This window comes from Octodon degus, unplaced genomic scaffold (genome assembly GCF_000260255.1).
Source record: "Octodon degus isolate 3935 unplaced genomic scaffold, OctDeg1.0 scaffold00042, whole genome shotgun sequence".
Taxonomy (NCBI): Eukaryota; Metazoa; Chordata; class Mammalia; order Rodentia; family Octodontidae; genus Octodon; species Octodon degus.
This window is the reverse complement of record NW_004524618.1, coordinates 15,004,411-15,029,138: the sequence shown is the minus strand read 5'-3', so window position 1 is coordinate 15,029,138 and position 24,728 is coordinate 15,004,411. Positions and strand designations below refer to the sequence as shown.

Below are 24,728 nucleotides of genomic sequence, written 5' to 3'. Positions count from 1 at the left end.
CGCCCCCCAGAGACATATTTCTTGTTTCATCACTTTTCGTGGAAAAGTAGATTGCTAATGTGTTCGCATTACTCTGAACACAGCAGCATGCCAACTGAGTTGGGCTTTTATTGCTGGTCATTTCCTACAGGTTAGGAAGGGGTGAGCAGGAGCCTGTCATGTGATGGGATCACCACGGTACAGAACAAACCAGCTCAGGGTTAAATTGAGTGTGAAGTCATTACTGGTGGATGTCACCTGCCAGAGGGTGTTTCTTGCCTTCCTTGCCTTCTTTTTTTTTTTTCTTCTTTAGATTATACTTTTTCCCATTTAGGAGGTGGTAGGATGCTATTACTGAAATAAAGCTATTCCTGTTCCAAGCCATGACAACACATGCAGGAGATATTTGGATCATGTGTTTCTCCCAGGATGTCTACGTTTTCGCAATGAAAATCAAGTATTTTTTTCTCTTTCCTGTCCCTTCTTTAAGTTTTTTCTTTCTAAATTCATCACATTTATCAGTTAAATTCCCAAGAAAGACGAGGTTAAAAAAAAAAAAAAAAAGGTTCAGCTGATCATTGTATCTGAAAAATTATTAGAGAAGTAATTTTAGGTGAAGAAATACCTGGAAGTTCCTCCAAAGTGCAGGCTTTTTGGGTTTGGTCTGTTTTGGTCTGGTCTGGTCTGGTTTGGTCTGGTCTGGTTTGGTTTGCTGGGAAAAGGGAGGCAAGCTGGAATGGCATGTGCGGGCACCTTCTTGGCTGTAATGTGAGTGATAGGCGGGCAGTTGCTTGGGTTCTGGTATACACAGTGGTCAGAAAAGTGACGTTTTGTTGTCTTCGTATTTCACTTCCTGATTCCATCCTCCCTAAAGTCTTCCCAGTTTCTTGACCCAAAGACAAGCTCTGTAATTGAACGCATGCTTATGGCACTTCCTGTTGGGGCTGACATCTGAAGGAAGCTCTGCCTTCTACACACACGGCCAGGCCGCTGGTGTAGAGTCTCAGCATGTCACCGACACTTACCATGTCATTCAGTATGTACATCGCATCGAATTTTTTTATTATTATTATTTAGTATAGGGTCTATAGGGTCTCACTACACAGATCATAGTCGTAGTGATCCTCCTGATTTCGGCCTCCCAAGTGCTGGGATTACAGGTGTGTGTCCCCACACCCAGTCTCAATCACTGTCTCAGCACACCCGGGGCGAGGGGGCAGGGGCAGCACAGCATGCTGGGAATCAAACCCCAGTCCCTGCACTCTGCCTAAGCAGGCGCTTTAGTCCGCTGAGCTATCTGGCCAGCCCCTTGCATCAATTTTTACCACATTTTCTTTTCCTAGATTACTGATTTGAGCCCTCTTCAGGCACTGGACAAAAGATCATTTTGTTCAGGCTCCTGCCTATAATAGATTCATTACTTTAGAAATAAGCAGCTTGCTACAGGCCAGGGAGGTCCACCGGAGTCATCCTGTGCTCAGCACGGCCGGCCTGCAGCAAGGAGGCTGTGGCAGCTTTACTGCCCTAATTGGACAGAAGGAAATTGACTTGTCTTGGACGGGATTGTCTAGGCCTTTCAGCTCCAGGAAGATGCCGACAGAGCATCTGTCTACCTAAGATCCTGTGATGACGAGAAAGGGAAGCCAGTGTGTTTAAGTTTGAGAGAAGGCCCTGGGAAAGCTGCTGGGTCCAGTGGGAATGGGAAGGGTTTTAGCTGTGAGATGCTCTGAGCAGCTGAAAGGGGAAGCTAAAGAGTGCAGTCGGGCTTTCTGCTGGGGGTCCGCAGCGTTCTCCACAGGTGACGCGCCGGCTGCGTACAAAAAGAATTAGGATTACTCTGCCAAGAAACACATGGGGAGCAAAATGACAGGAAATGAGACTATTCTAGAAAGAGATGAGAGGAGTATATAAAGAATTTCAAACAGGAAAGTGTAGCCTAGAATAGAATGAAATCCCAGTGTGTATTCAGCAGTACGATTTGCATTTCAATTTTTGTTCTGCTATTGTTCTCTGGCAGTAGAATTTTTCACAGCAGTGAACTTACAGATTTTTGACATAGCCATTGGATGTGTAATTCAGTCTTTATGTAAGAATTTAACACTTCATTTGTATGCACTGTGATAGCTGATTGCATAATTATACAATTATAAAAAAGGCGTACTATCTGCCGTAATGGAACTTAAAATTTAGTGGAAGTTATTAAACAACAAATAGCTGTAAGCTCAATGTGCCGTATCAGTAGAATAAATAAGATTACAGGAGTGCAGAGGAGGGTGAAGACACATCTTGCTGAGATTGACAGGAAGAGACATCGCAGAGAAGGGAGCATTTTAACTAAGCCCAGAGCGCTGGTATTTTATTATATGAAGTTAACTTTATATACCAGAAAATCTAGTATGTGCTCTGACACCCCTGTTGATTCTGGAAATGCAAAAATGAGTAAGACAGTATCCTGTTCCCAAGAAGTAAATGTCTAGCGTGGAACATTTTAAGTAGCCAGTGCTTTTCATTTATTGCATCCTATGAGTGGTGTTACTTCGTGTAAATGTATGAAAATGAAGACTCGTACGGAGAAGTAAATGTAAACCAGAGGGACTGCCTGAGTCGGGGGGTTATAGAAAAGACTCAATCCAGTCTAGAAGGTATCAACCTCGGCTGCATCTTGGCATTGCATGGAAAGTATCTTAGTTACTTTTCTTTTGTCCTGGGACAAAATACCTGAAGTCCACAATAAGGAAGGAAACGTTGATTTAGCTCACAGTTCATGGAAGTTTCAGTCCATACTCTGATGGCTCTAAGGCAGAATGGCACATGGCAGAGGGCATCAGTTCATGGTGGCAAAAGCAACGAGAGCACAAAGGGGGATCAGTGGCAGAGAGCAAGCCTCTTTCCCAGCCTTATATTGAATGCAGGCTTCCACACTCACAAATAATCCCAGCATTGGACCGTTGATCAGTCAGAAACTCTAGAAGCACCCCCATGACTGCACGAAGCCTTGGGGGACATGCAGACACAAACCATAACAGAGAGCTTCCTGCAACGCCCGCCTCCAGCCCCTCAAGGGCTTCCCCCAATGGGCTGTAGAGGCAACCCAGGGAGCTGGAATTGGGAAACAACTACCTGTTGACTCTGACGCACAGAATGGTTTGAGAGCAGCTTGTCTTGGCAAATCCAGGATATGAGAACACTGGTGTGTTTATGTATTTGAGGCTGACCAGAACCCGCCCCAACCCCCATCCCCACAGTGACCAGCGCCTGGAAAAGATGTGTTGCTATCAAGTAGACAGTAAAACTAGATGGCCATCCCAAAGCCAGATGTGGAGGCTGTTGAGCGTTGTGTCGGGAAGTTTAACTTTCTTCCATAGGCAACGGGAAGACATGAAATCTCTGCATCCAGAGAATATCAGGACCCACGTGGTAGTGAAAAAAAATTAGCCTGGTGTGCAGAAGCCATTCCTTTGGGAAGTGGACAGGAGCCAGCTGCTGCTTGTGGACCAAGCCTCAGACGGACCCTAGGAGCCGAGTGTAGAAGATGCAGGAGGGTATAAAGAGGATGACCAGCCCGCGGTCGCCTCTACAAATGCAGGATTGGCCGCGACTGCTCAGGGCCATAGAGGACATCGTCTATCCGCCTTCTTAGTGGTGGCCAGCACGGCTTCCTGCTTAGATTCTGGGACTTTTCTCACACTGCCCTCAACCCACTGCGACCCTGCCACACTTTTTGAATGGCATTAAGTGGCCCTGGTTGTGAAGCCACGGTGTCCCCAGGCTGTGCCGCTCATCATTATTCTTTCCTCAGTAGCCTCCATCAGAATTTTTCATTGTAATTTCACAATCATTTTTTCCACTGAGAATTAGTAGCTTTTAAAAGAAGTAAATCAGTGAAGTAGAATCCAGTTGCAGAATTAAGTTTTGGTTTCAGGTTTTTAAAACACACTCACTCTCTATAGCCCATGGCAGCCTAGAGCTCACGACCCTCCTGCCTCAGCCTCCCAAGTTCTTGATTGACAAATGTGAGTCACTAGGCCTGGCTTAAGGGTTTTTTTTTTAATTATTATTTTTCAAACCATAGATTTTTAGCTGAAATTGTAAACACTGACCTTTCAGCTTATCTCGGTGAAGTCATGTTGGAACTATACTTGGTTTCTAAACATGTGTTTGCCTTTCAAAGGGAAGGTTGTATGCTGGTTAGCAACTGCATCCAACTATATAGAAAATTTTCTTTTTCCTCCTTTTATTTAAATTAGCATGTGTTTGCAATCCATAATGAGCATGCTGAAGACAGCTCTGTGAGTCGTGTGGCGCTGTTCTCTGACATGGGGACAGCAGTGATAGTTGATGTTCTGTCCATCAAGCAGTGTGAGTTCCTAGTGGGAAAGAAAGGCAAAGTACTTCATCAACTGAAAAGCGCGGTGTCAACTCCAGTCTCTGTTACGGTCATCTCTCTGTAGAGTTTCCAAGTAAGCGATTCCTTTCGTGGCTCAGGCACAGTGGTTCATCTTTGTGGTCCCAGCTGCTTTATTTTCCTATATGTGTAAAGCTGTTTAATTCCTAGTCACTGCTACAAGAGATGTTCCATCCATTCACACTTCCCTCTTCTTTGTTTTAATAATGGTTAGGTGTCAGTTCATTTCTTTTCTCCTGCTTTTATGGTCTCGTAGGAATATAAGATTCTGGAGCTAGAAGCTTTCCTAGTAGAGCTCTAGTTCAACTGCTCACCCCCCAGTGGGGAGAGTGAGAAACAGAAAAAGTTTATGAAGTACTTTGCCTTTTGCGGGGTCTAGCGAGTCGGCACCCTTATGGCTTGGTGACCACCTCTAGCACTCTTGAGTGCTGAGACCTCTTCTTAACCCCCGGAACCATGTCCTGCACGGTCTGTATTTGTGATATGTTGGTCTCATTCCTGTAGAAAGAGAACTTGCTCCTTCCTGGATTCAACAGAACCCAGAGTCACAGCTTGGTAAAGGGCCGCTGAGTCCAGACTAGCGGGCTCTGGGGAGGAGTCCGTGCCTCAGGGGCCAAGGGTGGCTGCAGCTGGGCTCTGCCCATCTTTGTGTCATGGGACAGTCTGGCTGGATTTGCCCCAATTTTGTGGGTTTGACCTTGTACTAGCCTCCGTTCAGGGGGCTCTGCTTCCCAGAGGCCTGGGGCAGAACTTCCCCACCACTGGCTGGAAGGTTATAGTTTTGTCACCCTATAAACTGTGGCTTGTGCTGCCCTTGGGGGCTCAGCATGGTGCAGTAGTAGGAGGGGCACTGATTCGCCTCTGTCGTATCCTGCTGTTCCCTGAGTGTGGCTGGAGCCCGATGGAGCAGGCATGGGGCAGGACACAGTGCTCCCCACTCCTCCTGGCTGCAGACCTCACAACGGCCCTTCCAGAGCAATCCTGAGGCTCAAGGCAGGGCAGACACCCACCCAGTGGAGGGCTGGAATCTGAATCCCACACATCTCTTTCTCTGTAGGAATAAAGAAGTGCTTTGGTTGTCATCTCAAAGTGTGTACTTTGCCTTAAATGTACTCTCACTTGGGGGACCTAAATCCTATCACGTTTTCCCTCCTTTTTCAAATTTATGTGTTCACTATGTCTTTTTTTCCCTTGGACATTGGAACTGCTAGCAACTCTGAGAGGCCCTTCTCCTTCCTGCTGCCCCTGGCGAGACCCTGGGACCTGTGCTGGGGGATTCCAGGCCCAAGGCAGAGTTGTTTGTTGAAGGGCATGAGGTCCAGCCACAATGGAAAAGGAAATCAGACAAGGATGTTTTCAAAAGCAAGCTGTGTTTTTCTGACTGCTCCAGTACTGGTTCCCACCCTGAAGGCTCCTCTAACCCAAGGGAAGAAAAAATATTTTTAGTCTGATAGTGTACTCTAGGCGGCTGAGAGCTGAAACATCTGTAAAACAGTCCTCAGAGCTCAAGAGGAACGGTTCTTGGTGGAAATAACTTGCAAAGGATCACCTGAGACTCCACAGCCAGGGCACTGACCATGTACAGCAAACGCTCTGTGTGTGCCCCGACGCACGTGTGATATTTTGAGGTTCATTGTAGAGTAGACATGCAGAGGAAGGAAAAGGCAGGGTGGGACGGGAGAATATTTGCAATTCCTTGGGGCAGGATAACAGTAACAGAGCTGGAGCGTGCCACTTGCCGCATATTATGTAACATTTCAGTATTTTTTAGTTGTAGCATGTTTGCTCCAATGTACACAGCTGGGATTGAAATGTTAAATGAAGGCGACTCGTCTCCTTATGTGGCACTGTGGTACGCCGTCTTACCCCCTCCTCTCCTCTGATGGATCTAACTGTGCCATTTGGCCAATGAGAAGTGTGCCCAGATGGACTCCCTGGAGCAGCTGACATAAAAGTGGTCCTCCGTGTCCCTGTGAGTGTGCATGCCTGACTCCAGTGCTGTTGAGCTGGAAAGGAGAGTAGGAATGAGATCATGAGTGAGAAGAAACCTTAAGCGTTTGCCCTTGCACAAGAGACCAGAATTATCCAATTGGGCGTAGATTTCAAGAATGTTGAACTTAAAGGCAAATATTTGTCTTCTGGTGTGAAGAATAACAAGGATATGAAACCTTTGACCTTGAGCATAAGGGTAGCATCTGAGTCTGGGAAGAGGTCATGCAAAGCCAGAGCTTGGTGGATTTCTCATCTTTCCTTCTTGGAACTATGCTAGCATTTTTTTAACCACATGTACAGCATCAGTAGCCATCTCGACGTCATAGTTGGTGTCCATAGTAACATTCTGTTGGATTCCGAGTCTCCCCTTCATAAATCCAACATCCTGAAAAGACTTTAACATTTCCTTTCAGATTTGAAGTATTTGGAGATAAATGGCCAGGAGTCATCTGGTATTTTGCAACCTAGTTACAAAATTATTTGAAGTGCATTTATAAACAATTAACATGTCCACTATCTGCCCAGTATAGTTCTAAGTTAGGGAGAACTAATACTTTGAGACCCTATTAACATACTTGTTTTTTTTTTTTTTTTTTTGGGGGAACCGGGGATTGAACTCCGGCCCTTGCACTTGCCAGGGAAATGCTTATTCCACTGAGCCATCTCCCCGGCCCCCTATTAACATACGGAATATACAGTAGGACAAGATCTTTTCAGAAAGTGCATAGTACTGGGAAGTATAAGCAAGATATCTAGTTCTTCTATAAATTTAGTTTGAGGTCCACCCTCAAACTAAATCTGTGAACAGATTGCTCACAGCTCTACCCTTTTACTATCCCTAATATTGAGGCCGGGGAGATAGCTCAGTGGAATAAAGCGCTTTCCTGGCAAGCTTAAGGGCCTGAGTTCAATCCCTGATTCCGCAAAAAAAAAAAAAAAAAAAAGACATTCAAACCTAATATTGGACATGCATGTTAGCTTGGACTTACAACAAGTCTAAAGCAAACTGACCTCCTCTCTGGAGACCCCAGGGTCCAGGATCCTTTTCTTATCAACAGTTTAACTTGACTACCTCAAGTGAGTTACTATTTTTCAAGGCATAGACTTACAAAAAGGCATTTACCTGGATGGTTACTCTCTGTGCTTCCACATGCTAATTTATGGAAGAAGGAACTAGAATGCTTATTATTTTTTAAGCTGCCCAAACTACCAAAGTCATTTCTAGCTCTTCTTAACCTTGATATGCAACAAGATGTGGAGGAAGTGGAGAATGACCTAGTAAAATCCCCTAGATTGAACACCAGCTCTATAACTTTGGAGACTTTCTTTCCTAGCTTGTAAATAGGCATAATAATAGGATACCTCAAAAAGTACTGGATGAATTAAATATGAATATATTTTCTAAACATTCACTTACAGAATAAATGCAGAAGATATTATTAACAACAAAATAATTGATAAAGGAATGAGAGGAAAAATTAGATCTGGTAGAAGTCACAAAAGTCCTCAAACTTCCCACCCAGTTCTTTTTTGTTGCCCAGTGGACCCAGGTCCGAAGTAAGAAGCCTTAAGACTTTGTGGCAACCATCTCTTGCTGATTTCAACTCAGTTGGGGATTAAATAAGGGGTTATTTGCGTTCCATCTGTGTCTCTCCATCAGCTCAAAGGATACCAGCAGCATGGGCTGGTGAGATGGCTCAGTGGTCTAAAGCACTTACTTAGAACAAGCTTGGCAAAGCACAAGGACCGTGATTCAATCCCCCAGCACCACATGCCAGCCAGCCCCGCCCCCTGGTGGGCTGAGCTGGCCACACACACACACACACACACACACATAAATAAAATTAAAAAAAAAAAAAAAAAGGATACCAGCAGCAGAAGACCAGGGCTGGAAGAAGGATTGACAAATGCTCTGTGTCACTCTGGAGGGCCTAGGTTAATGGATACTGTACCTGATGGGATTAAACTGAGAGTTTGCTTACAGCCCATTTCATAAAAGATCATTCACGTTATAGGGGTTAGAAAAACACACTGGGACTCCATTTGGCAGAGTGCTCTTAATGTGATTCTTCTTCCTTAATACCTTCAAATTCCCTGTGGATTAAAACGGCAATACAAGGCAAAAATCCATTTGGACAACTGCTTGGCAGTAGCTACTGAAGTGGAACATGCTGCTACCTTGCCACATACAACCTTCCACATGTATGTCTCGCTGAGTGGGACTGTCATTCACCAAAAACCACGTGTAGTAGTTTTCACAGCAGTACTACTTAAGCAGCCAAAAGTTTTGAGTAACCTGAATGTCCATCAAGAAGAGAATAGATAAATAAATCACAGAGTAGTTGCACAAAGAAATACTGGGTAATGATGAACCTTAATGATATACAACCATAGCAGCCTCAGGGCCTGTCTCACAGTGTCTGTTGAAAGAAGATAAGTAGATTTGCTTCTGTTTCAAAACCACCTAAATTAGCAAATGAGTTAGAAGTCAGCAGTGATTTGAAGCTATAGTTCTTTGAAGAGAGTAGGAGGGCATATCTGGACACTGATAACCTGCTTTCTTCATTTGGTTACCAGTTTCAAAGTATTTGCATTTATAAAATTTTATTGATTGGTACATTTATGATCTATATATTATTCTCAGAGTGCAGTTTCAGTGCTTCAATAAAGAATTTACATAGAGTTTCACCCCTTTTCCTCTCCAAAGGGGGAACAAAAGAGTGTTCAAGACTTTCCTCTTTGGAAACGGTGGTGCACACCTATCATCCCAGAACTCAAGAGGAGAGGCAGGAGGACTACAAATTTAAGGACCAGGCCAGGGTACATAGCAAAACTTTGCCCCCTGCCCCTCCCAAAAAAAATCCAAGTGAAAACCCCCCACAACATTCCTCTTATAAAGAAGGGCAATCTGATATATGTACAGTACTGTCATTTTTGCTGATGAAGAAAAGATAAAAAGCTGTCAAATGGCTTACACAAAAAGCCTTTTCTGGGAACATTAAATTCATTTAACACCTGGGAAAATTCAAAGTCTTCCTCTCTTCCTCTGGTCCTTATTTACCTGCTGAACTATGTTGTCTGTCTGTCTGTCTGTCTGTCTGTCTGTCTTTCTTTCTTTCTTTCTTTTTCTGGCGGAACCGGGGATTGAACTCAGGCCCTTGCACTTGCCAGGAAAGCGCTTATTCCACCAAGCCATCTCTCCGGCCCTGTGTTGTGTTTCTTAATAATTTATCAGAAGACAGTGAGAAAATGATTATATTCATGCTGTTTTGTCAGTTCCTGGTCTCAAGAAAGGATGCTTGGCTCCTGGGAGACATGAATTGAATTAGAAAATCACAGGTAGACTGGAGCTGCCTCGGATGTGTGCAAGGATCTAGGGTCGCAGTATCTCGCATCATGATCCCATCTGTCCCAAGAGATAGCACCATAATCGAAAAAGCAAAGCATAGGAGGTTTGGAAGGCAGGGAAGCAATTGTGTATGATGTCATCGTGGTAGATCTGTCACTCTTTGGGGATACTTGTGTAGGTCCTCAGGTATAACAAATTTACCACCCAGGTGTTGACTGTTGATAGAAGGGGTGGGTGTCCAGGGGCAGGGAGGACATGGTTGCTCCAGTTTCTGTTCAACTTGTTGTGAACTTAACGCGGCCCTAACAGGATCTATTTAAAAACAGATAAAACCTGGGATAGTTGGATTTAAAAAGAGTTTGCATTATTTGTACTGTAGTTTTGTTTTGCTTCATTTAACTTGGTAAGGCTCATTGCAATAGTTGGAAGCAGAATAGAATAAAATTTTAGTTGAAGGCTTAAAAAATTATCTTTCTTAGCCTTGCTGAACTGTGAAACATGAAGACTTGATTTTGCACAATCAACTTTTATTTGTATTCTCAAAAGGTATGTGGCACAGTGACAGTTAGTCATAGGAGACCTGAATCGCCTGGGAGATTCCAGGGAGGCTGCCCACACTGATCGTGCTTCCAGGGAGAGCGAGTGCTCCTGGACGGAGCCTGTGGCTCGAGCAGGTGGCCCCAAGCGCTCAGACAGGCCTGCGTTCGGATCCCAGCGCTACCCTGTGCTACCTGAAACACCCGAGATGATTTCCTCAGCTGCTAAGTGGACATAAACACCGGCCTCCCAGTGTTGCTGATTTATAAGCGGCTTGGCAGAGTATCTGCAAACGAGGAATTCTGAAATTTGAGCTGAACACAACATTTCATCTTGTCCTGCTCCTTTGGGCACCATGCTTGTCCAGGGGATGGTTGCTAATTGGCTTATCAGTTTTCTGGTAAGCGTTTCTGTGGACATATTGATTCACTGGGCCGTGTGGAATCTCCCACTTGCTGGGTGGAAAGTAAGAAAGGTCCTAGGATCATGAAGATACACGTGTGACCTGTGTCTTTAAAGGAATCTGTAATCTGTAATCTACTGGGAAAGAAGTAGAGAAAGCTTACCTGCCTGGATGGGTATTATTAATGAACTTAATTGATGGGTACCAGTTGGTACTTTGCTACCAACTCCCCTTTGGTTATTTTAGTTTTCATAGCAATACCACCTGGTAGGTTCTCTTGTGCAGATCCTTACAGATGAAGTAAGTCAGGGATAGTGTGTAGGGCTCCACCATATGCAGGCCCAGATTTAGAACCTATTTCTCTTGGGTCCAAAGCCCACCTCCCTGCTCTGTAATTCACGGTGGGGTGTGGCAGGCAGTCCTGCCATAATAACGGGGCAAAATCAAACGTGTGAGTCCAGGGGAGAAGTGATTCATTTCAAGTTGACAGATCCATTTTGACTTTTGAGTAGTTATTTGCTCAGCCTTGAACTTTGGCAAAATATCCATGATACATGTTAAGAAAATATTCTCTCCTTGATCATAGTGTCTTTTCACATTGTACAGGGATGATTGACCTAGGTGCCTACAGATTTTGAAACAAAGAAGAGAGTGTGGGCTGGCATTCTTGGTACAGGACAGGTGGATTTCTATGCACCAATGTGAGATGTTTCCTAGTTAGATGGCATGTGACCTTGACCTTGCTGCAATAAATCATTTGACCTCCAGTCCTCATCTGATCACCCATTGAGAGTCAATTGAATTGCTTCCAGTTTGGGCTGTTTTGAGTAACATTGTTGTAAAGTTACACATATAAAACCTTTGTGTAGACATATGTAATTACTTATTTTAGTTTAACACCTAGGAATCAAAGTACTCTGTTGTGTGGGATACTTACATTCAACTTTCTGAAAAAGACCCAAAGAAGTTTCGAAAGTAGCCACACTGTTTTACATTCCCACCAGCAGAAATGTCTGAGGATTCTGTTCTCCTCTACACTTGGTCTGGTCAGTCGTTTAAACTATAACCATTGTTGTGACTGTGTGATGGTATTCCATTGTGGTTTTGATTTTATTTTCCTAAAAACTGATAATGTTCAATGTATTTTCCCAAGTTTAACAGCATCCCTGCGTCTCTTCGGTGAAGTATTTATTTAAATCTTTTTTTTTTTTTTTTTGCCTGTTAGTGCTGGAAAGGGACTGAGCCCAACGCCTCATGTGTTAGGTAAATGCTGTACCATGGCGCTATACCCCATGTCTAAGTCTTTTGCCTATTTTTTAATTTGGTTGATTTGCCTCTTATTATAGTATTGTAAGAATTCTGTATGTAATCTGGACACAAGTCTACTCTCAGGTATACAATCTCAAGATTATTTCCTAGTGATGCATATCATTCCATTTTCTTAATGTCTTTTTAAAAGAAAGATAATTTAATCTTTTTTTTTTCTTTTGTATTTTAGGGAAGGGTCTACAGGGTATTCAGGGTCTCACTACTAGATCGGACTCCTAGTGATCCACCTGTTTACACCCTCTCAAGAGCTGGGATTACAGGCATGTGCCACCACACCCAGTTTCAATTACTGTCTCAGTGTGTCCCAGGGGTGGGGCTGGCACAGCAGGCCCCAGGATTGAAACTCTGGCCCCTGTGCCTGCTTGCAGGCACTTTAATCCAGTGAGCTATGTGGCCGGCCCTGAGAATTTAATCGTGATGATACTGAATTTATCAACTTTTATGTATTATGCTTTGGGGACAATTTCTAAGAAATCTTTGCCTAAAGCAAAGTCATAGATTTTTCTGCAACTCTCTTTTATATGGTTTACAAGTCTTATATTTTTATAATTACATCTATGATCCATTTTGAGTTAATATTTGTGTATGGGATGAGGTAGGGATTTAATTGGATACAGATTTCCAATTTTGCAAGTATCATTTATTAGAAAGATTATACCTTCATCAAATTGCCTTGACAATTTATTGAAAATCAGCTGATCATAGATGTATGGCTTATTGAGCCGGGGATTTAGCTCAGTGGCACCAAGTGCCTGCTTAGCAAACACAAACAAGGTCCTTCCGGACACTGTCTTCTATTCCACTAATCAGTAAGTCTATCCTTATGCAAATCACTGGCTTATTACATATGGCTTTGTAGTAAATTTTTTTTATGACTTTAGGACAGGGTCTACAGGGTCTCACTACATAGACTGGACTCATAGTGATTCTCCTGTTTTTCAGCCTCCCAAGTGCTGGGATTACAGGTGTGCGCCACCACGCCCAGTCTCAGTCGCCCTCTCAGTGCGCCCTGGGGTGGGGCTGGAATGGCACTCTGGGGATCAAACCCCGGCCATTGTGCTCTGCTGAAGCAGGCACTTTTAGTCTGCTGAGCTATCTGGCCGGTCCTTCTGTGGTAAATTTGAAATCAAATACTTTAAGGTCTTCAGCTTGGTCGTTTTTTAAAAAAAATTCTGGCTCTTTGCATAGCCATATAATTTTAGAATCAACTTGCTCGCTACCCACAATCCTACTGAGTTATAAAAAGAGATTGCCCTGAGTGTTTAAATCAGTTTGGAGACTGACCGTGTTCTTTACGGCTGATACATTTATAGTCCACATTTCTGCAACACAATTAAGTGACAAAGACTGAGTTAAAGTTGTGGCACTTAATTTCTTCAAAGTAAATGAAGGGCCAGTAACCATTTCTAAGAAGCCAATGTGCATTTGCTCTATGTTGGGCTACTTTTTTTTTTGTTATTATTATTCCTTATCCCCGCTACAAAAGAGAGTTCCAGTTGTCTCTTAGACTTTGAGCAGGTGAGTAAAGGGAACCAGAGAGTTCCAAGATAATGACCCACTTCTCTCTGAACTACTTGCGCATCGTTACTCAGAAACATAAGCTCCCACCCTCCTCTGCCACAGCATGTTTGCGGGGTGCAGACTGCAAGCTCAGGGGTTGCGGTGGGTAACACACTGGGGCTGCCAGAGGCACTCATCCGTGTGTGTTGGCTTTGTACAGACTTGTAGTGGCCTCCAGTCCTGGCAAAAGCCGCTGGGACAGACTGATTTATTCCCCTTGGCCCAGGATACAAACCTCAGGCCAAGGCACACCCTCATTATCCTGCCTGTTCCTGATGCTGCAGCAGGAGAAGGTCCTGGTGGAAGAGGTGATCTAGCCAGTCTGGTTACATTAGAGACCTCTCCTGCTTCGAGGGGAAAGCCTGGTGGTTAAGAAGAGGCTGAGTCAGCCCAAGCACAGCCCTTCGGCAAAAGCTGAACAGGTAGCATGGTGATTCACATCTCCCTCTCCGCCTGCCTATCAGCCGCATAGGCAGGGGGCCCCTGGTCCTCCTGCTGGCTTCCTCTGCCCACACTTGGGGATTTGCTTCCTCCCAGATTAATGTGTTTCGAGTTCATGGTGAGCTGCATAAATTCATTTCAAATTTTAAAAATGAAGCTGATTTCTGAACCCCACTTTAGGGCTATTCAACATACTTTTTTTAAGTTTCTGTGAAGATTGCTTATGCCCAGTACCAACAGAAAACTCCTGAGCTCTGCCCGCCCCTAAGTGTTTGCAGGTCCCTAATCTAAAGTCCCATTCAGTCAGATCTGAGTTTGGGAGAATCTTAGGGACCTGAAAGCCACAAATTAAATGTGTTCTACCATCAGTGAAATTGTTGGGGAAGTCAGAATCCCTGTGTGAGGAGTCCCTCAGGAATGCCTGGGGGCAGTTAAATCGGTGTGCTAAAACCTGTAGCCCCAGGGTCAGACTACTGGGGTTGAAACCTAGCTCCACCTTCTGGAAGCACCGAAGGGGGTGGGTGGGCTTTGGGTCTGTTATTCTCCTTGAATTCTCATTTCCTTGCTTGTAAAATAAGACTAAAATTCACCTATCTTATTGGGTTATTGTAAGATAAATCACTGAACGTACTTGGTGTAGTGCCTCTGCACAGAATAAGATTATCTGAAACTTCAGCCTGCAAGGCGACTGGAATTTAACAAACCTTGCCTCTCTGGTGACCATTGTGTGTAGGCTTTCTCCCCCCCCCCCCATGCATTTGTGGCCCATTATCTTCTTTTTTGACCTTATCTACTAAGAAGCTAAAATCAAAACAAACATGTGTGATGTCTTTGATCAATTGTTTTAAAATCCTGGCCTTTTCCATTAAGTATCTGCAAGTCCTTTTTGACAGTGAGCAGAGGTGTAAACTATAAATGGATGAAGGTTGACCTCAGGGCTGGGGTCATGAGCAGGGAAAACCTAGAGGAAGGGGACAAAAGCGAGACGAAGGAGGAGAGGCTGCAGTTGGGAGCTAAGTAGATCGTCAGACCGTCAGACAGTGGATTATCTGTCCAGGGAAGGGCTCCACCATTACTGTTCTTTTTCTCTAGTCCTAGTGCCCTACTTAGTATGCACTGGGCCAATTTGAGGCCTCACAATTCCTCTGCGGTATCAGACGCTAAGAAGTTACTGGCCAAGCTCTATTCCCTGCCATCAGGAATGGCCCCTTAGTATTCAAGAGGCTTTCTGTGAACACGGTACTGTGAGCATGTATGATAGGGGATTTCACCCAGAAACAGAATTTTTCAGCTGAATGGAAGTTGAAATGACCCAGCCCAGCACATCTTCAAGCAAGGGTCTTGGGGCTTGGAGAAAGGAAGCAATGTCAGAGGCCATGTGGGTAGCCAGTTAAAACCTCCTGATTCTAGATCTTGAAACCTCTGCCTTATACCCCATGTCCACGAGGAATTCAGAACTTTCTGTTCTTCCAGACAATGGATTCCATCCACAATCTGGTATCTTGCGCTAAATTTTGCCTTAATATGGATGGCATTTCTCCACCGTTTTGGCCGGTGTGCTGAAGTTCACACGTCAGAGATTAACTGAACAGTATTAGTAACCACCAAAAGCTAATTTAACCAGCTCTTGTAGAGAGGAACAATTTTTAGCATTGTGTGTAGGCAGGTACTTTGTAAAATTCACCCAAGAAGAAAGCTGTTTGTTGTTCTTAGAGCACTGAATGCTAGCCATAATGTCATGTTTTAATTTAACAAACACATCTGAAATATGTGGAAATGCAGAAATGAAGCTACCAGTTTTGTTGTGTTTTTCTGTATTTATTTATTTGGTGGGGGAAGGGTCTATAAGGTGTTCAGGGTCTCACTACTAGATCGGACTCATAGTGATCCTCCTGTTTACAGTCTCTCAAGTGCTGGGATTACAGGCATGTGCCACCACACCCAGTTTCAATCGCTATCTAAGAATGCCCCAGGGATGAGGCCGGCATGGCAGGCCCAGGGATCGAACCCTCAGCCCCTGCTTGCAGGCGCTTTAATCCGCTGAGCTATTTGGCTGGCCCAGAAGTTACCAGTTTTTTAAGTAGCAGGGTACAAAAATGAAGACCTCATGATGGCGAGTCTGTTGACTCCAGTAGTGGGCCTGGCCTCTTGACTCCACAGAGCCCAAGTCGCAGGTTGCCTGCTGGGGGCCAGGTACCAGCACACCTGCTGTGCTCTACAAGGGTGCAATCAGGACCCTCCTCTCTACAAAGAATAGGATTTGTATTGTAATGTTTCTTACATGACTCCCACGCAGTCTCTCATTTTACCGTGTGAAATTCTTTCTTCCTCTAAAAATGACTCTGATGTAAATGACTTGGGTTCAGTTAGTTCCGGTTTCTGGTTAGTTTGCATATAACCTGGTGTTTCTGTTCAGCTCTGGTACTTTCTCTGGCTGTGTGGACAGAATCTGCCTGTGAACCATCAGCAGGACAACTATAAGGAGAAATGAAACAAGAGGGGGTGGCTCGCCATGCACAAGAAGGGCTCCCTCGTCCTTGATTTCTAGACCCTGCAGCGCCTCAGATCTGCACTGTCGCAGTAATGCCAGTGGGCCTCACTCTTAGCTCTGAAGCTACCTTTGACTCAGAATTTCTTGGCATGATGTGAGTTAGTTGACGTGAGCACCATCTGCAGCAAGTGCATGGGTCATGAATGACAGTGTGATGTTGGTGTGCGCATTGACACGCTTAGTGTCCTCAGCAGTACAGAGCCCTGCTCACGTGAGCTTGGGGTGGCTTTCACCCATCTTGTGCAACAGTTCACTCAGCGTATTTACTCCCCAGCGCCTGTGCTTGGACAGCGTGACATCCAGAGGGCCTTCTATCAGTTTCACAGATGGACACCCACAGGCTTTCTCATGAATGGCTCTGGGACCATCTCTGGATGGAGTTACTAAGTTGCTGGTCCCACCATCATCATTGTCGTTGTGTGCTGCCTATCACACCAGTTCCAAACTGCCACGTGAGCACTCACCCAGCAACACTGGGAAGTAGGCACTGCAGTGGAATAATATTCTATGGCTGTTAGCTGCAGTGCTGGTTAAGAACATCCACTGCAGAACCAGATCCACTGCTTCTAACTGTGCAACCCAGGCAAGCTACTGCACCTCGCCAGGCCTCGAGTACCTCATCTAAACACGGGGATAGTAATAGCCTCAGCCTCCTGAGGTGATAGTGACAAAAATTCTCCAAATATTTATGAAATCTGCGAAGCAGTAACTGTCACAGAATATGCACAATAAAAATGTTTAGCTTTACTAATATCATCACTACCACTATCACCTCTACTCTGCAAAAGAAATCCTGAGTTTTTGATTTGCCCCAAATCATGTTTCTATAACAGATTGGGATAAAAATCTCAAGACCAGGCATTTAGGACTCCAGGAGATACAGATTTTTTTCCTTTTGTCTTTACTCTGACTGCACAGCAGCCTAAACAATAGTCCTTATAAGAAGAGTGAGCGGGTTCTTTCTCCCTGTCCTACCTCTCCTCATGGGTCAGCAGAGCACACTTAATTGATTTACTTTTTCCTGTCTTCTCCATGCAAAGCACACATATAAAATCAATATGCAGGGCTGAGGATGATGTTCAGTGATACAATCCTTGCCCAACATGTGCAAAGCCCTGGGTTTGATTCCCGGCACCTACACACGTGCCCATGCATGCATGCTTGCGCGCACACACACACGTACATACACATAATCATTACACATTATGTGACCCTTCACATATAAATAATAGTTAGTGATACCAAGATTTAGCTATAACCAATTGCACCGCTATAAACATGGGTGCACATATATCACTGTGATATGTTTTTGGTTCTGCTGGAAAAATACCCAGAAGGGGAATAGCTGGGTTGAATGGGACCTCTAATCCTAGTTTTTTGAGGACTCGCCTCACTAATTAATTTCCATAGTGAGTCTAACATTGAATTCCTATTGATTTCTTTAGTGAAATACTGCATCATTTCTACTTTTAAAAAATTTTATCACTTTTGTTCTCTTTTAAAAATAAAAGTAGTAATTGTGATAGTGCCACCATATGGAACAGAGGAGAGATTAAATCGCTTACCATGGTGCGCGGACAGTAATATTCCTGATAATCTTCTCATGAACCCTGCGAGTTAAGTGTCATCATTCTACCCGTGTCATTGATGTGCAAGCTAAAGATAAATGTGAAGCTGGACTTAAATCCAGTCAAGTCAGTGTTTCCATTACTCAGTGTGGATATAGGACACAGTGTTGTGGTTTGATTTTTTTCTTTGTAATGATAGTTTGAATTCTCGATAGTATTAATTTGAACTCTTCTTACGAGTACATACATGTTTACTTCATTTTTAATGGCCACTTGGGGGATTGTTTGCTATTTCCACGTTCTTTGCTGTTATAAGTGAAATAGTACTGGACATCCTCCGGGCACATGCTCTGGGGCACATTCGTGGGACTGTGTGGGGCGCTCCCTGGAAGTGCACTGTGAGCCAGAGGGCAGCATGCACGCTGACTTCCAATAGATACTGCCAGGGTGCCTTCCGGGACGATTATGGTCCCCAGCTGAAATGCCAGCTTCCCCACATTCTGCTTATTCTGTTCCTCTATTCTGTTTATCATTGCTAATTTTATGGTGGGACAAAAGATTTTCTAACTTGTATTTCCCTGGTTACAAATTATTATTATTATTATTATTATTATTATTATTATCTCCATTTTCTCTGGAAATAAACTTCTGCCCATCTTGCCATTTATTTTTTTATTTTAGGCAATCTTTAAATATTCTGAATAGTGGTTTTTTTGCTTACTTAAAATGTGTGGCAACATCTTTCTATTTTTTAATTTTATGTCTAGAGTTCTTAATATTGTGCAGTGTTTGGCATAGATTGGCTGATATTTATCTTTATTGTTTCTAGATTTTGCCCCACTTAGGAAAGCTTTCTTGCCAAGTGTTCTGCGCATTCTTTTAATACTTCTGTATTTTTTTAAAGATAATAAAATAAGTAACATTAAAGCTGATACAGAATTTCAAAGCAAGATATTAGGAAATCAACAATGGTCATTATATTACATATTGTTATCTTTAAAATTGTTGTTCAAATTATGATATAAACATGCAAAATTTGTAAAAAAGTTAAGCATTAACTGTTCCTTTCAATAAACAAATAGAAATTAGTAGTACAACTATCTTAGCTATCGTGTTTCAGATTTTGTTTATTCTTTCAGTTTCTTGCACTAGGGAGACGATTCCATGTTTACACATGTGGGTCTGATTTATTTCACTTACGAGTCTGATCTCTAGTTGCATCTAAAAGCCTCGAGTTTATAGCTGAGTAATATGTGGTAGCTGAGTAATACTCCATTGTATAAAAAAAAAATACCACATCTTTTTCATCCATACAACAGTTGACAGGCATTTGGGTTGTTTCTGAGATTCAGCCATGATGAATTGCTGTAAACATGGGGCACATATATCACGGGTGATACGATGTTTTCTGCTTTAACTTTGTTTCTAGTTTCAGCTTTCTGGAATTTATATAGGTTACATGTTTAGAATCTAAGTTTATCTTCTGCTAATGAGAGCAAATTATCCTTTTTTTTTTTTCTTTTTTATTTATTTTTTCTTTTTCTTTCTTCAAGTGCTGGAGATCAAACCCAGGCAGGGCTCATACTTAGGCAAGTGCTGTACCCTAACCCTATACCATATCCCCATATCCTCACCATTTATTGAGTAATGTGTTCTTTAAGCTCATTTGAACTGCTACCTTTAGATAAGTTAAACTCTCTGGTAATTGCAATTTCCCCTCTTCTTCTCTGCTGATTTATCTTCTGTTCCTATATGGTATTCAAGTGTTTTGTTTTTTAAATTTTATTTATTTGTGTGTATGTGTGTGTGTGTGTGTGTGTGTGGCCAGCTCAGCCCACCAGGGGGCGGGGGTGGGCTGGCATGTGGTGCTGGGGGATTGAACCACGGTCCCTGTGCTTTGCTAAGCTTGTTCTAAGTAGGTGCTTTAGACCACTGAACCATCTCACCAGCCCAAAAGTTTCTTTCTTTTTTTTTTTTTTTTTTTTCAGAACTGGGGATTGAACTCAGGCCCCTGCGCTTGCCAGGGAAGCGCTTATTCCACTGAGCCATCTCCCCGGCCCCTCAAATGTTTTAATTATTGTAGCCTTAGAGTAAATTTTTAAATCAAGAAAGCACAATACCCTCTCATTGCTCATCTTTTTTGTGGGGAGAGGGAGTATATTTCTTTCCTTCCATAGATATAATCTATCCAGGTCTATAAAGCAAACTCCTCTGGGTACTGTAATTGTGAAGGCGCCACTGGAGTAGGTTCATTTTAATTTTTTTTAAAGATTTATTTACTTATTTGGTACAGAGTCTTGCAATGCGTCTCAGACTCATAGTGGTGGCCATCTCAGCCTCCCTAGTGCTGGGATTACAGGCATGCACCACTATGCCTAGTGCCATTGGCCTGCACAGCACGGGGCCTGTATGGCATGAGGTACTGGGGATCAAGCCAGGGTCCTTGCATTTGCCGGGCAGATGCTTAGACTGCCGAGCTATCTTTACATTTTTCAATTTTTATACCCAGAACTATTATTGTGTGTTTCTATTGAGAAATAGAATTATTTAGATCTCTTACATCCACCAGTTAAGTTGTATATTTTTCTTTATATAGGTCTTTTTTTGGGGGGCGGGGAGGAGAGTACCAGGGACCCAACTTGGACCTTGTGCTTGCTAGGCAGGCCCTTAGGCTGCTGAGCTATCTCTCCAGCCCTTTATGTAGGTCTTGTATTAGTGGATTTATTTGTTGTCATGACAGATGGGGACCTCCTTACCTGCTTTTATCTTTTATTGCTAATGAGTAGGAAATAATAGTTTGTGTTAATTTTTACCTAGCCACTTGCTCAGACTTATTAACGATTATTACCCTTAGTTTTCTTATCACATGGGTAAGTACCCAAACAATGTAGGATGATATTGGTGAAAGGACACATCTTTGTCTCACTCCTCTTTGATTAGAATCCTTGTGATGTTTTACCACCGAAGATGATAAATGTGCTTTATTAGCATGAAAGATTTCTGGTTTTTACCTTTAATAAGTTAAATTATGTTTCGCACCACAGACAACACCACATTCTAGAGACTTTATTCTTACACCTTCCCTGGGATCCTGGAGATTGTCCAACTAGCACATCCTAGCTGAGCAACCTGGCTTCAAACTGAGTGGACTTCCTTTCTTCCCTTCCCCCACCTTTGACCCCACAGATCCCTGGAGGGCAGGACCACCTTCTGCTTCTCCTTGCACTCACACCTGTACCCCAGTCCTCTAACCCCCACAAAAAAATATATATATAATAAAGAAACATCAATTGGATGAGAATAAGGACACCATTTCTATAATTTTGGGGCACACACCACAAGAGAGGTGTCTTTCCTAGATTTTTAATTTAGGTAACTGAATATTTTTTTCCCTCTTGGTCATCTCAAGAGGCTGACCCCATCTCATGCTTTAGTTCTTTTTTGTTTTTTTAGGAAAGGGTATTCAGGGTCTCACTACTAGGTCAGACTCATAGTGATCCACCTGTCTACAGCCTCCCAAGAGCTGGATTGCAGGCGCGCGCCACCACGCCCAGTCTACATGCTTTAGTTCTTAAGGGGCTTTTACAGTTCCCACAGGAGGTGTGAGGGTGGAGTTGACCTGACTCCAGCTTCCTGTCGCGGTTTCACAGGCTCAGAAGCAGGGTGCAGCTACTTCAGACTTTCCCAGCACTGCTCTGGAGCATGGTTAGTGCAGAAGAGATGTTTTCACACTGACGAACACAAAGGCTTTCATCATAGAATATATTTGGTACTCTTTAGGTGAAGATTTTTCCCCCCAACTGTGAATGAAAGGATTTTCTGTCAGGCTTCCTTTGTGGCATGACTCTAATGCAATTTGGCACGTGTCTAGAGAATTGTCCCCGTGTCCGGAGACGCTTTGCCCCAGGAAAGTCAGCACCTGCTGCGGTGGCATCTGTCCTACTTAGGGATGTGAGATGCCACTTCAGCAAAATGCCTTCTTTGGAAGAATGTAAGGCATTGGCAAAAGATTGATGCAAGCCACATGAAAGAGAATTTAGCCTCCTTCTGAAGCGAGAACGGCAGATTATGTCTTTTACTATGGTTTTTCTTACCTTGATGCAAGTTGGCTAGGTTTTATTATTTTCTGATCATCAAGTAAGAGCCTGCTAAACCAACATTAAGCTCCAGCAGAAATGTGTGCGCTCATGTTTTGAGGTGGTTATTGGGACACAAAGTAAACTCTCAGGTGTGTGGTGTTTAACTGCAAACCATCCCACAAAGCAGAGGGTAAGAGAAAAGTGGAAGTCAGACACGCTGAGAAGCAAACGCCCCCATTATGGTGGGTGTGAGTAGCTGGTCTTTGAGCCTTTTCAGTTCGCCAGGCTGACTTTAACTTCAAATATATTCCCGGGAAAAGATGGAGAGGAGGGAGCTCTGATTTTCATTTCTCTTTCCCATGGTTCCTGGTCTGGGAAGTTTGAATATTGGATCATTATTTTCCTTCCTCCGCAATTTCTCTTCTTCGAAACTCAAGGACAGCTTTTCAGCCACGACTGAATGGGTAGGCTCAACGTCCCTGCCTTTTCTCTTGCAGGCAGGTGACAAGCATTATCACCCCAGCTGTGCACGATGCAGCAGATGCAACCAGATGTTCACAGAAGGCGAGGAAATGTATCTCCAAGGTAAGCAGGACTGGAGAGCAAAGCATATTTTCTGTGCTTGGGGAAAGAAAGCCTTGCTGTGTTTGTTGGATTGTTTTTAGAGAAGGAGGCACTTTATTAGCTGAGAGACGACCCAAATCCAACATCAGTATGGCCAAACATTACCTCATCATGCGTTAGTGTAGATCAGCCAAGCAGTTGACCTGCTGGTGGGGAGGGCCTGAGGCTGTTGAAGAAAGAGCTCCGGGCTCCTGTTGCTTGGAAAGGATGAATAAGACTGGAACACTGTGCTGTGAGCAGGAAGGAAAAATGAAAATCAGCAGTCCCTCCTCTCCATCTTTCCCCGAGAATATATTTGAGAAACAAAGAACAAGAACACATTCCTAGAAATTCCTAGAAGTGCTAATTATTTGATGGCCGCATTTCCTTATGTCCTTTTACTGTTTTGTGAGAAAGATTATTTGAAGTCCCCCCACCTACCTTTCTCTGGGCCTTTGAAAAGAAGAAAATTTCATTTGAGGAATTACATTACGGATACATTTTAACCCACTAAGATAACATAGTTCGATAGAAATTGGATGAGGGACAACCTACCCACAGTCCCCAAAAGAGAAATTAAGAAATTTCTGGTAGCATGGAAGTACTCATTCCCAGGGAGCCCTTAGACTGTGTTAATTGAAAATAATTTTCAGAAATATTCCCAGAGTAAAACTATTATATATTTTTGTCTCCTCCAAAATTCTGAGCTGCTTGGAGAAGCTTTAGGAGTGAATTCTCTTCCAGTCACATGGTACCATCTGAGCAAAGCATTTTACTATTTTAAGCTGGGAAAAGACTCACTAATTAGACCAGGATTCATCAGTAAAATTAGCAAGAACTGTTAAGAGCAGTTGCTGGTTCAGTGTGAGTGATTAATGGTTCTTGGCTGCCTCTACACGCCTCGTCCTTGTTACACATAACATTGTGTTTCTAACGAATGGTTTGCTTTGCTCTCTCGGTTTTGTTTTTGTATAACTAAGAAAAGTCTAGAAGAATGACTCACAAGTGTTAGATCACCATGTTGGCTACTCTGTCTTAAAAAATACTAGATAGATGATAAATTGGCAACACAGTGGGGTTTTTTTAGCATTAGCAGGATCACTCTGGAAAAATATGATGAAAAACACCGCTGAATGGCAAAGCGTGCTGTGAACGTTACAAGCTCTGCCGCTGTGGTCTCGTGAGGGCTTCGTCGACATATTTCCCAAGAACAGACTATACATCTGCAGTGGCAAGAAGCAAATGTCACTTTACGTACCACTACACAAGCAGATTGAGTCTCCGTATGGTCTCCAAGCCCGCTGTTAAGATTTCAGTGCGTTAATTATAGCACTCACAGAACACACAGTGGCATGACTGTCAGTCTGTATCTGCTAGGAGGTGAGACTCAGGCCTGGAATCCGCTCTGCATGTTCCCGTGGTTCTAGAAGCTGAACGGAGAGGGCGGTCGGTCTCAAACTGTGCATAAATCCAGCACACTTCTGGGATAGACAGAGAGCAGAATTCCCATGATAGTTCTAAGATTCCTTTATTTCTTTTCTTTTCTTTCTTTTTTTTTTTTTTTTTAAATGTATTTAGTACAGGAATGACAGGGTCTCACTACACAGATCAGGCTCGTAGTGATCCTCCTGTTTGCAGCCTCCCAGCTGCTGGGTTTACAGTTGCGTGCCTCTACGCCATCTCTAAGGCTCCTTTAGAGTTGTGCTTCACAATATTTGCATTTCCTCTGAGCCCATCTTTGAGGAATTTGTAGTTTGCTGTCCGAGGTACCTGATCTCTGCGTCCCGTCCCTTGAGTGTGTGACCTTCAGAGAACAGTGTTGACATAGTGTGCAGCAGCCCTGGTGTTCTGGACAGTGTCTCCTGCTCGGTAGAACCTCCATGCAAACACACTACTCTCCTGACCCGGGCCTGACCCTTCGCCTCTTCACAT

At 43.5% G+C, this 24,728-nt stretch overlaps 1 protein-coding gene across 15 annotated transcripts in view; it reads left to right on the top strand.

The window, feature by feature from the left end:
* Ablim1 (actin binding LIM protein 1) overlaps positions 1-24,728 on the top strand; it is a 297,903-nt gene that overhangs the window by 221,639 nt on the left and 51,536 nt on the right. For all 15 annotated transcript variants that reach the window (XM_023715544.1, XM_023715543.1, XM_023715540.1 and 12 more), the window contains exon 7: positions 22,691-22,778. In XM_023715544.1, coding sequence (XP_023571312.1) covers positions 22,691-22,778 — 88 coding nt within the window. The remainder of the gene's footprint in view (positions 1-22,690; positions 22,779-24,728) is intronic.